This window comes from Centruroides vittatus, unplaced genomic scaffold (genome assembly GCF_030686945.1).
Source record: "Centruroides vittatus isolate TY-2023 unplaced genomic scaffold, ASM3068694v2 contig_680, whole genome shotgun sequence".
NCBI lineage: Eukaryota > Metazoa > Arthropoda > Arachnida > Scorpiones > Buthidae > Centruroides > Centruroides vittatus.
In genome coordinates this window covers 302,296-315,594 of record NW_027122427.1, presented here as the reverse complement: position 1 = coordinate 315,594, position 13,299 = coordinate 302,296, and the positions used below count along the sequence as shown (strand labels likewise).

General features: G+C 27.7%; 1 protein-coding gene across 2 annotated transcripts in view; it reads right to left on the bottom strand.

Annotated features, from left to right (window-relative positions):
* The window catches only part of skd (mediator complex subunit skuld), a 166,403-nt gene that overhangs the window by 117,684 nt on the left and 35,420 nt on the right, over positions 1–13,299 (bottom strand). For both annotated transcript variants that reach the window (XM_067276197.1, XM_067276196.1), the window contains exon 2: positions 10,864–11,131. In XM_067276197.1, the coding sequence (XP_067132298.1) occupies positions 10,864–11,131 (268 nt within the window). The remainder of the gene's footprint in view (positions 1–10,863; positions 11,132–13,299) is intronic.

Genomic DNA, 13,299 nt, shown 5'->3' with positions numbered 1-13,299 from the left:
TCATTCATTCTGTTTCTGACAACCTTAGTATTATTCCAAATAATTTCTTCTTATGCTGCAATGACAAAATGTGTTGAAATATTTAATCAAAAATTAAAAGACACTGAACATGAAGAATCATCTCCTCATTCTTGAAAGTTTATGTTGCCTAAATCTTTGAATCATTATCTCACTTAAATGTTATTTTAGTCATTTTAATATTCTAGTAATGATAAATAATTAATTTTTATTATGCATATCAGATATTTTATTTTGTTTTGTTTTATTTCCATTTGACAGTTTTGAATGTTTATTTCAAACTTATTTTTGTTTGTTTAAATACCAAACTATCCTGAAGATATTCTATAAAAATAGATTAAAAACATTAATGTTTTTATTATTTTGGTAAATGTAGGCAATTGTTTCTTAATACATTAAATGTACTATATAAAATAATCTAACTTCAAAACTTCCTACCTTGGTATTCACCCAGCAGAATAGTACTGTACAAGTTCAGAAAAACAAATATTTTCTGTCTTCTAAGACCTATTTCAGGTCACAAATTTCAAATAGATGGAACATCTAACATTTTGGTGTTTGAATGTGTCAGGCACAGATGAGCTTATATGAAAATTTGAATTTAAAAGCCTTTAAAATCAACCAATAGGATGTGTCCAAATGTTGAAATTATAAAACTGTTTTCATAATGATGTATCAAAGAGGGCCTGCCATGCTTGTGAAAAGTGCCTCTCTTCTTTAAAATTTATATATTTTTCTTGTCCTTCTGCTTTAAAAATCTCTAGTGCTTCCAGTTCTTTGAGTCAGTCTGTGTTTGTCATTGTTCTAATTAACATAACCAATTGTAAATCTGGTTTAATTTCATCCCTTCTTGCATGTATTGAGAGAGCAGTAGTTTGTCTGCCATTATCTGTATTGGCAGTGTGTTTGATTATGCACTTTTTCGGGGACCTCACAGCCAAACCTATGTAGATTAATTCTCTCTGGAACCTTTCATCTCTCAGAGGTATCTTATATATGCCTGGTGTTCTGTTGTAGTTGATCAAGTCTTTTTCATTTCTGAGCAATTTAAACATGTAGGGACTACATCTGTATGTTAATCTTGTTGTCTGCATATGATGCTATTTCCTTATATATATTATGCATGAGATAATCATAAGTCACATTACGGCAAAATTTAGTTTCTCACATTGTCGGGTATCTAAGGGAACATTATTGGGTGTGCTTCAGTGCCTAACACATTCGAACACCAAAATGTTAGGTATTCCATCTATTTGAAATTTGTGACCTAAAGTCGTTTTTGGGTCTTCTAAAACCTTTTGTTTTTCTGAACTTGCATCATTTTGATGGGTGAATATCAAGATAAGGAGTTTCCAGAGTATAACCCAGTTTCTGGAGTATTTTACTTTTATAATCAAAGTGAAACCAGTCTGTCAGTAGAAGCTGGTAAATCCTATAAAGTTCTTATTGAAACTGTGTTTCTTTTCTTTTTTTTATTGTTTTCACTTCATAAATTTTGTTTCTATTTTTATAAATTTCTTAGTCATTTACTTTATCAAATAAAAGAATTACTTGATACAGTATTTGGCTTGCCTTTAGGTAACTTATTTATTTTCTGATAAAAATTTCATATATCTTTTATTTCAGCGTACTTATCAGAATGAAATGTTTTTTCTGTTTCTTTAAATACATTTACTTCTTTATTAAAGCATCTTTTTTTTACTTTTGATATCATTCTTTTATTTTACATCTTTTGAATTTAGAAATAAATTGCTTTATTGGAATAACTTTTAATAAATCACACATTCTTAGGTACTTTTGATGGCTAAAGCTCAGATTTTCAGTAGTTAGTGTGAATATATTTTTTTTCTCAGAACTGTTTTTATTTGTGTGCATGTCCCTGAAGACTTACTACTTTATTGATTCAAAATTGCTTAAAATTAAAAATCATATTAACAGTTACTCCAATAGTTTTTCCCTATAAATTAATTTCTTTCTATTAATTTTTAATTACAGTTGAACCTGTCTATCTCAAATCTTGTGAAAAAGAGAAATAAATTCCATATAAACAGTTTCAAGATATAGAGATTCCTACACAGTAAACAGTAATATCTTTGATTGGAGGTAGGGTATTTTATTAATACAATAGCAAGTGCAGTACCTACTTGTGATAGGTGTAAATAAAACATTTTTGACATACCTTAACAGAAACAATTTGTCTATAGTTTCTGATGCCTGACTTTCTAACAACCAATAACATGCAAGCCAAACTTGTAGCCAATCAGAGAAATGCAGTGATAATTGCAACTATGTACTGTATAGTAAAACCTGTGTAAACTGGAATCATACAGTACTGAATATGTTTTCTGGTTTCAAAATAGAAACCTGAATCTGAATTATTAAACACTAGTTTTATAGTGTATTTTGAAGACACCTGGCAAGTTTTTCATCAATTATCTTTATTTAGTTGAGTTGATATGGTACATCTTTTTTGTACTGTACACTTTTCAAGCCATGCCCCTCCTCGATCAACTTTAGGTTGCACGTTGTATAAATTAAAATCTTGTAAAATATGATTTTTAACTAATTATTTTAAATCTTTTTGCAGATAGACAGTTGTACATTACAATTTTAAAAAACGTTTTTTTAAAAATTTTCTTGTGGATAGAAGTTAATACATTACAGTTTTTAAAAAAATTAAGCTGTTTTCCCCCCTTTCTTCTCCACCCCTCTCTTGATGTTTCCGCTGGTATTTTGCTGTTGCCACAAAATGGAAACCTGAATATTTTTCAGATTTCCATTTTGAATAGGTTTTGCAAGAGATGTTTCTCAACTACAATTCATGCTATCAAAATTGCTTTAAATTTAGCTGAGCTTTAAATTTGTAATCGACACTTCAATCCATAATTTGAAATATAGAGGTTTTGGGGGGGAAATTATTTGAGATAAGTGTGGAAAATATATTGAATTTGGAAAAAAATTAATTGAAGGTTGAAAATGCATGGGAAAAAATAATTTTGAGACAAAACATGTTTGAGATACAGGTTCAACTGTAAAACAAGAAATCAAAATACATATATTTATCATCAAAAACTGTACACAAAAGTTACGTATCCAGAACCTCTGGTGTGATGAGTAGTGAGTTATTTATGTACACAGAAGATTTAAAAAAAATACTTTTTCTCAGTTTACATATTTATTATCCTAATTTTTTCATGTTCATGCTTTACATCTTAAAGAATAGTCAACATAAGAAACCAAAGCACAGCCTAACAATTAAAACAAAAAATAAAAAAATCATCACAAATTGGTTAAAATTGTACCTCAAGAATATTAATCATACTACACATAGCAGCATTTCTCAAATATTTTGCTCACACGACCCAATAAATTTGTTTGTAATGGTTCTGTGACCCAAATGTTTATTATATAAAATTTTTAAAAAATCTGGTAAACTGGAATCACTGTATATTATATAACAAAATAAAATTATGCATTATTGATAATAGCTTTTACATGTGAAATGTAACATTAAGTAGATTTTTATTAAAAATGGTTCAGGCCAATTTAAATTTGTAACAAATAATAAAAAGTGAAATTGAAGTAAGTTAATGAAATTTAACTATTACAAAATGTAAGACTGATGACCGATGATCATAAAACAGACTGTTTCAAAATTATTCAGGAGTTTATTTCACTTTATAAAAAAAAAACTTGTAGTATTTTTCAAACTTAATGAATCTTTTTTAAAATGTACCACTCAGATTGTAAGATTTTTGTCAATTTCATTTTGTATACACACAAAAAGAATTCCTTAATAATTATTTATTGATTCATTTCTGCCAAAGTTAATCTGTTGATTATTTTTTACAATTTATTGTTACCTAAAAGTTCGAATAAACAAGAAAATATTTTCAAAACCATTACAACTTAAATACTACAATTTGACACAAAATATCTATTTTGATATTATTCAAAATAGAAAAGTGAAATCAATTTTGTATATACACATTCTATAAACTTATTATAAGAAAAAAGTTATTAAAAATTTTCAGCACTTCAAAGATCCATCTATTGTTCCTAATTCTTAGAAAATATTTCAGTAAATACAAGTAATACAAGTATTTCTGCAAAAGGTAGTATTATTTTAGAATCCATAATTTCAGAAATGCTGTACTAGTATACATATCCATTTGACACACCATCTCTCAAATGAATTTGTTATTTTCCAATCAGTATTCTTGAGGTGCAGTTTTTAACCAACTGCACCTCAAGAATACTGATTGAAAATAAAAAATAATTATACATTAGTTAAAAATGTGTAATTATTTATTTATTTTTTGTTCTGTATGTTAGACTGTGCCTTTTACATGGCTGTTTTTTTAATCAACGAATTGTTTGAAACTTGGCACCACATTTTTTATGTTGACTGCCCCTTAAGATAGATTGTAAGAATTCAAAAGTGCTAGGATAATAAAGTTGTAATCTTTGAAAAAGTAGTTTTTGGAAAAAGAATTGTATATGTTTAATTAAAACACTATCTATATAATAAAGCAACACGAAACTGCAAACCCTAACTATTAACCTCACTTCATTGACATGAAATGTTTGAATAGAAGTGAAATTCTTACAGAAAACGAAATGGTTCATTCAAAAATAGATATCCAGTATATTAAAAGAAAAATCTGAAATCTCAAAAAAGTCAAATATTTTAGGTCCCGTAAGATGTGAAACTTTGACCTTTGATACGTCATAGAATGATGCAATGTCCATTCAACAATTAATTTAAGAGTAATTGCCAATTTTAACTTTATTAAATAATTTGCATTACATTATTTGAAATAATAGTATTTTCATTTTGTATTACTATCAAGTATTCTTTAGATTTTCATCAATTATTATCAAAATATTATTTATAGTTATCTAATTAAAATTGCTTAAAAAAATTATTATAAATTGCAATGCAAATGAAAATATTGTGAAGTGATGCAGAACTTTGGGGTTGGACTACTAAAGGTACTTTATAAATTCAAAATATGATGTACGACAATGTAATAAAATTACTTTGAAATACAACTATTCAACAACATTTATTTGCAGTTTTATATTCACGCATTTTTCTTTCATTATAAAAAAAGTGGCTCAATGTAGTTCAATTAGCATTATTTATATAGAAATGACAACAAACACCAGTATAAAAATAATCAGTTAAGAATCTCAGTTTGAATCAATTTATTGAGAACAAACACTTTTGACGAAAAACATAACATTGACATTGTCAACATACACAAAATATCTTTGTCAAAGTGGTGCCAAATAATGTATAAAGAGAATGCAATATAGTATAAAACAATGACATCAATGCATTTTTCATAAAAACAATAATTATTCCTTAAATTAACAAAAAATATCTTAATTTGGAATTAGTGAATTAATCATTTTAACTTATTTTGAATATTTTAAATATCACACAAAATGAAACAATATATTAAAAGTGTTTATTCTTAGTAACTTAAATCCATCAAATCAAGTTTCTTAACCGATTAGTCTCATTTATGCTAATATCGCATAAAAGATCAAAGACATTATTAAAAACTAAATGGCTCATAAAAAGTATTTTTAAAAAATTTTTAAATCACAAAATTGGGAAAGTATTTTATTTCAGATTCTAACTGGCACAATTTTTTTACTTTAGCTCTACTGTTTCAAATAAAGATTTCTAAGATATCTGTCAAACAGCTGTCATTTAATATGAAACCAACAAATTGGTTATTTTGATTTTTCTTAATCCTAACAGATACGAGAATGTATTATCTTCCTGTTTAGACTATCTTGCAGGATGTTCTATAATATCCTTTAATATTTATAGATTGTTTTGTTTAAAAAATTAAATAAGTCATTGACAATGTCCTAGCTTAGACTATTATCTCCAATGAAAATCTTTATTAACAGAAACAATTAAATTTTAAATTCTTCTAAACATTTGAATATTTTTAATGGCAAATCTTTTATCCATTAATATCTTACTCAAAATTTAGTATTTCAATTCCCTGGTCATAATTTTAAACACTACAGCTTAAATGATGTACCTTTAACAATAAAGAAATCTGAATAATGTAAACATTTTTAGCCCAATTAACAATCCATCTTTCTACCTTTGTTTATCCCTGATTGAGAATGGCCCTAAAATTTATGAATCTAGTATGATGTCTCAAGTGTAGAAAGCAAGGTGTGAATTTCCAATGGATAGAAATGAAATACATTTTCTATGATATACAAATTTGTATATACTCTTCAACAGCCAATCATATTGTTGTATTTGATTTTAATTTAAATTTAAGCTCATGTTTGAAAAATTGTATTCTATGTTCTGTTCAATTTTAGAACATTTAAAATTTATCATGTTAGCTTGAAGATAGCTGTTTAAAACAGCTTTAAAAGATTTGCTTAGTGCATTAAAGAATCATTTTTGGCTGATTTAAAAGGTTTTGTGTGTGTTATCATGTTAGCTTAATTAGTTTTAATAACAGTTTTTCTTCTTTTTGCACATCATTTTTACTTTAATTTTTTCCCTACATTAAAACATTATATGTTTAAACTTATTCAGTGCTTAATTTAACAAACTGTACAATGTTTAAGATTTACAATAATTAATTTTATATAAATTACAGAATTAATTTCAACTGTGTATTTTTTTTCTTCATAAAATATTGCTATATTATTTGAATATTTGAAATCAAGTTTAAAACATCCAAATTTTAAATATATAAAAACGAAATAAATAGGTATAAAATTTTACTAACTTTATGAAATCTGAATCGTTTAACTTTCTTAGCAATGATGTCACTAGTAAGAAGAAACCTTCATAAACACTGACGTCATGTTAATATTCGCTAACCGACGTTCCAACTGACCTTATTGTACCTGAAGAAGGCCATTCAAAACAACCGAAAATGTTTATACTTAGTGATTAAATTGCTAGAAACAAAATGTGAAAGGTTTTTGTGTTACTGATACATTTCAAGTTCAAGAAAGTGCAATTTTTTGCTTATTTATCTAAAAGATCAAAGAAAAAGTAATATAACTAAGTTATTTTTTCAAGAGATCAAAAAAAGATAACAAATCAAATGAAAACTATCTACTTATTATGTAGTTTAGTCATCTGTATACTCGTATATAAAAGAACAAGTCCTGATAGGATTATTAACGCAGTGTCAAAACTACGGGTGCTAGAAACTTAAAAATTTGAGGGTGTGTTCCTTTTGTAAAATTTAGGCGTGCTAAGAAAATATTTCCCATTTTACAATTACATGACTCATATCCTGGCAATAACAAAGAAAAGAGACAGATAGGACGTCAGTATAAGTCACAGTTATGATTTCACAGATTCGAGACAGCTTGGTAGCCTGAACAGCCCCAGGCTTTCGCCCATGCACACTAAAGCTCTGGTCACACCATGTGATTTCCAGCCGTGCAGGCGACCACAACATGCACGAGTCGAACACGTCTACTCGTGGTCACACATTTTCGCTGGCGTTGCAACTCGGAAACATGTGACCCTATAATAAACCAATAAAATTACAGTAGCTTGTTTTTGACTTCTTTTGTGAGTTTACCAACATTTTACGTTTCACTTCAGATTATTTACGAAATTTTAGCCATTTTTTTTAAATATTAAACTGGCAAGCAGTTCCTTTTCTGAAATGAATAAAAGAAAAAAGGCGATAATTTTGTTAAAGCTAGCGAGAATATACGAAGAGAAAAATAAGAGAAAACATTCATGCTGGGTTAAAACTTGGCGAAATGAAAATCAACGGGCTAAACAATCTTGCTTTCACCAGCTGATGAATGAATTATGGCTTTCGGATGCCAAAGGTTATAGGGGATATATCCATATGAATACGAATGCTTATATACTGTATAATTTAGGCGAAACGTTTCGTAGTTTGGCATATCAATTTAGAGTAACCCATAATTCGATATCAGTCATTATCCCAGAAGTTTGGATGCTATTTATCAATCTTATAAAAGTGAATATTTGGGGGTAAGTGTTGTTTACAGGAAAGCTTGAATGATTTAATTCATTTATAATCAATATATTTTTTTCTTTTATATAAGCATTTATTTTATTCAATTGTATATTATTAAAAGTAATCAAACTTTTTAAAATAAATCTAACAATAACTTTTATAAATTCAGATTTGATTTATATCAAATATAACATTTAAATGTACTGAAACTGAGCTAATACAAATGTTATAATCAAGATATGTTGACAAATATACAACACAAAGTATGACGTGGCACAAAGACGTTTTCTGATTGGATGCGTGTTTGCAATCGTCGCAAGTAGAACAAACTTTTTGTTTCTAGTTGCGGTTGCAGTCGTGCCGGTTTTCGAGGGGGATTACTAGTTAACGGGAACAGCTGTCGCAGTTGCAGTCGCCTGTGCGGCTGGAAATCGCATAGTGTGACCAAGGCTTAAGTGACCTTCATTACAAGCGTTTAGCTTTCCGAAGTCTATGAGAACAATTACTTGGCATTGGCGGCCGCAAATTTCGCACCAATAAGCTGCCTCAACTTGTTCGATTATGTTATCAACTCAATTTCATATTTATTTTCACATTTTCACTTCGTGGTCCTTCTCTGTTTTTTTTCCCGTTATTTACACTAATAGGTCATTTCATTGTTATCCACATTTGATATCATCATTTATCACATACTGCCATGACGCTTATGTGTGTTCACTACAACTGTCAAGAATTAATGCGATTGGCAAAGCGTAGTGACAGCGGGCCAATTTTCGTATGTGCATTAATCAAGCCAAATAGTTTGGCCAAATATACTATTCATTGCAACACTAGTATATATATCTTAATAAAAGTCTACATTCTGATTCAAAATTTTCAACATAAAACATTTAATTTAAGTTTCATATATAAATAAATTAAATTTTGTTTGCAAAATGAATAATAGTGAATAAGTAGTAGCAGTACTAGTAATAGTAAATAATTTTTAGACAATGCAATATATTATATCTCTAAATTTTTTATTTAAATGAACTAACTAAATTAATAATAAAAGTTCTATTTTGTCACTAAACCAATAAACCAGAAAAAGGACCATTCACTTTGGAAAACAAACACTTTCATCCATTTTTAAGAGAATATCTTCATGCTGGTGTTCTAAATTTGAATCACATGTTTTAAATGGGTCTTAATTTCTACATGCCATTGCTAATTGGAGGATATATATATATTTTGCTGATTTACTGGTTTAGTGACAGAGTAAACTTTTATTATTAACATTAACCAGTAATTGGATGATGTTTTTATGAACTAAATGGAAAACTCCTTAAATTTTATTTTTTAAAATTCATTTCAAATTTCAAAATGCAAATTTCTTGATATTTTGACAAAAATGCATTTTATTTTTCTGAAATTGACAAAAATCTATAAATCATTTCATTGAAACAAGATATATTTACATTATACCTAAATTGATGATTCAAGGTTCACTTGCATTTTTATGCATCAACTGAAATAAAAAAGCATAAATACTGCCAAAATTGCTTATTTTTTAATAATCATCTACTAGATAAATATATTTGTCTCAGTGATAAAGAAATACATTTGCATGGCAGAAGTCTTCAGAACAGATATGCATTACATAGACATAGAGAACTCAATGAAAGACATTCTCTTCCTCAAACTATTTTGAAATTCTTTAATTACTTTTAGCTAGTTTAACCCTTATAAGTTATTATAACACATACTATTATAATGACTAATAAAAAATATAAAACGGACATCTTGCAGCATGGTGCACAACTGAATTGGCTAAAGCAGTATTACATAATGCTTTCAATCGTGATTGGGCAAAAGTCTGATTGTTTCATCCTTGTTCATATCCTGCTTTAGTTTACATTTGGGAAACAATACCTATAATTACTTCTAGCCAATGCAACCAATCCAGTCTAACTATTGGAACATTGGGTTTTGCTAGTTAAAATGTTGAAATAATGAATTCTTCTCCCCTCACTCTACTACTACTCCTCTTCCTTTTTTTTTTCTTTGTCCAACTGGCTTTAAAAGTTCAATTGTTTTAAATTTGTAATCTGTATTCTGTTCCAATCACCTGATGAGGATGAACAGTTTTATTAAAAGTGCTTGTTTTTCATTAAACATTGTCTTTTATATTAATATTTAATAAATAACACCAGAAGACAATTGATTTTACATTTTAATGGTAGCTTAATCCTTTCATTCACTAAAAAAAATTGATAACCCAACACTGTTCAAACACAAGTTTGATTTTTTTGGTATGTATTCATTTTATCCACCATACATTAATATAAATTCCATTAAGTTTTAGTAATGTTGCTAGCCTTTGCTCACAAAGGCTAGTAACATTACTAACATAACATATCATAACACTAATATCTAACACAAATGATTCTTACAAATAAAAGTGCAGGTGAGCCTTGAATAATTAGATTCAGTAATGTAAGAAAATAGTAATGTGTAAGACAAACTCTTTTAACTTAGACATAAAATATAATTATAAAGGTTGCAAGAATATTATATATATATATAAGTAACAATTGGATAACATTTAAACATTAAGCAATAAATTATAGCACATGCTTATTATTATTATTAAACTGTAAATTATTTATTGAACATTTTTACTTTTCTACTTTAAATAAAATAAGGAAATGGTCTTAATGTTTCACTAAATTATATACAATTTTTAAAAATGTTCTAATAGTTCAAAATTTAAAAAGAAATTTGTTGCAATATTTATAATTAATAAAAATCATAAGCATTTATTGCAAAACATAGTCAATAAAAAATAGAAAATTACCTGTTAACTCAGGACTTATTAAGCCAGTTAATTCTGGTTCTTCTCTATACCAAAAAATCCACAATTCTTTATTAAAACTCAATTGATTTGTCTCATGCAAACTACTGTGTTGCTGTTCATGGCCACGAGAAATCACACGTCTCCATACACACAATATATTTGCTGCTAGGCACTTACTAAATGAAGACAATACAGGATCATCCAGCGGATCAACACAAAATACACTGCTAGCCCAAAGACGGCGCCACCTAATTCCAGACAGATCAGTCTATAAAAATAACAAAACAAAAATTAGTTAAAATTATAATGATAAAAAATTCAATTTTTCAATTATTCATGTTATGTTTTACAGATCTACTTATATTAAAAACTTTTTTTCTTTCTATAACTGAATGGCAAATCTTTAAATAGTGCTTATTGGTGAGACCATGGTTATAACACTTAAATTCAATGTAGCATTAAATGTAATGAATTGCATTTTTTTGTTTTATTGTTTGTTTCTTTTCTGTACTACATATGTTATCATTACAAATTGGATAATAGTTTAAATATGCTACTTTGCACATCTGTTGAATGCTTTTTGGTATATATCTAGATGATGAAACTTCTATGGTCACTACTGTAGATACAACATAATAAAATGCTTTCTACTAAGGTATTCCCATAAATAAATATCCTTATGAATCAAAACTGTTAAAAATTGCTGAGAATTATCAATGTCATTAAAATAACAGTTGCTAGCTCTAAAAAAACATACTTTAAGCAAAAAATATTATATTTTTGTGTAAATAATTTGTATAGTATTATAATTTCTTTTTAACAATAAATATTATTATAAAAGTATATTTAATTACAATTTCTAAACATAAAAAAAAAAAAAATTGTTTAAATTTTCTTATCTATTTTAAAATAAGTTTGTGTTCTTAAAAATTAAGTCTGAAAATGCTTTTTGGCACTAAATGTTTTTGTAATAATAAAGTATCTAAATTTTTACTTCTCAGTTTAATACGATATATAATATTCATGTTTGTTATACATATAAAACTAATTTATGAAATGCAATGTGCTTTTCTTCTTGTTGATATTAGCAAAACTGAATAATAATATATTATTATTATTTTTAGATACAATACATTGTATGTTTGTTCAATTATAATTTAACAATAAAAACATAAGTTTCCCCACACCGGGTCATAGAAGACAAAAAATGTACACTCCGTAACCAATATCCGGCGTGAAAAATCCAAACATAGGTTGGCAAATGCAGTAACGTACAACCCACAACTAAAAACAATATAGGTCCTATAATCAGATTTCAAAGAAAAGAGGAATTAAAATTACATACAGAAGAAACCCTTCTATATACAATTTATTGAAAAATGGAAAAGACGCCCATAACACAAACAGGCTTCCAGGAATATATACCATTCCGTTAATAGATGACAGATGGCAGAGGCAATTGATTTACATAGGATCCACCAAACGTCCATTAGCCACTAGGGTAAAAGAACATAAATCAGATATCACCCACAACAAATGTACAACAGCATTATCTACATATGTGACAAACCCGGACATAACCCCGATTTTATAATGAGGCAAGAGTTATCCACACCATCCGTCATCAGGAACACCTAAGAACTTTGGAAGCGATGGAAATATTCAAAGCAGATCGTAAATTAACCTGCATCAATTTTAAAGAAGAAATGAATCTCTCAACAGTTTGGCCATATTTATTGGATGAAAAATCGTGATTTATTATATGATACACATTATTATATGATGTGCACATCGTATCTCCACTAGTACAAATTATATAATTTTTTTGAAACAGAACGAAATTGCCTTCCATATTTGAACATCTAGAAGTGAAGCACACTCTGATTTAAAACATTCGATTGTAAGAATCCAGTTACAGCAAATTTGGCCTAAAGAAGAGCCTAGGAGGGGCATCGAAAGCGTTTGCCAACCTTTGTTTGGATTTTTCACGCTGGTTATTGGTTACAGAGTGTACATTATATAATTTAACAATATTAAGGCAATTAAAAAAATATATAAAATTTAAATTCATTCTTTTCATATCTGAAATTATCATACAGAACTGAAAATAATTTTTAGACTAATAATAATAATAAAACATGGTAACTACATTTAAATTTTTGCTACTCAGGACACAATTTATAAAAACACAGTTCAAGAAGTTAAAAAATAAAATTACATTTAATAATCTCTCGCAATCTTTATTTTTCCTTTCTCAATTTGATTTTATATTCTGCTTTGTATACAAACTGATTGCAATTCCATTATTCAATCAACATAGATAATATGCTTTACTTTCTATTTCCATGCAGCAGCTTGAGAAAATGTAACATAAAAAAAGCACCTTGAAACATTACAGCCAACTCATTTCTTAACTAAATATACTGAAATGATAAC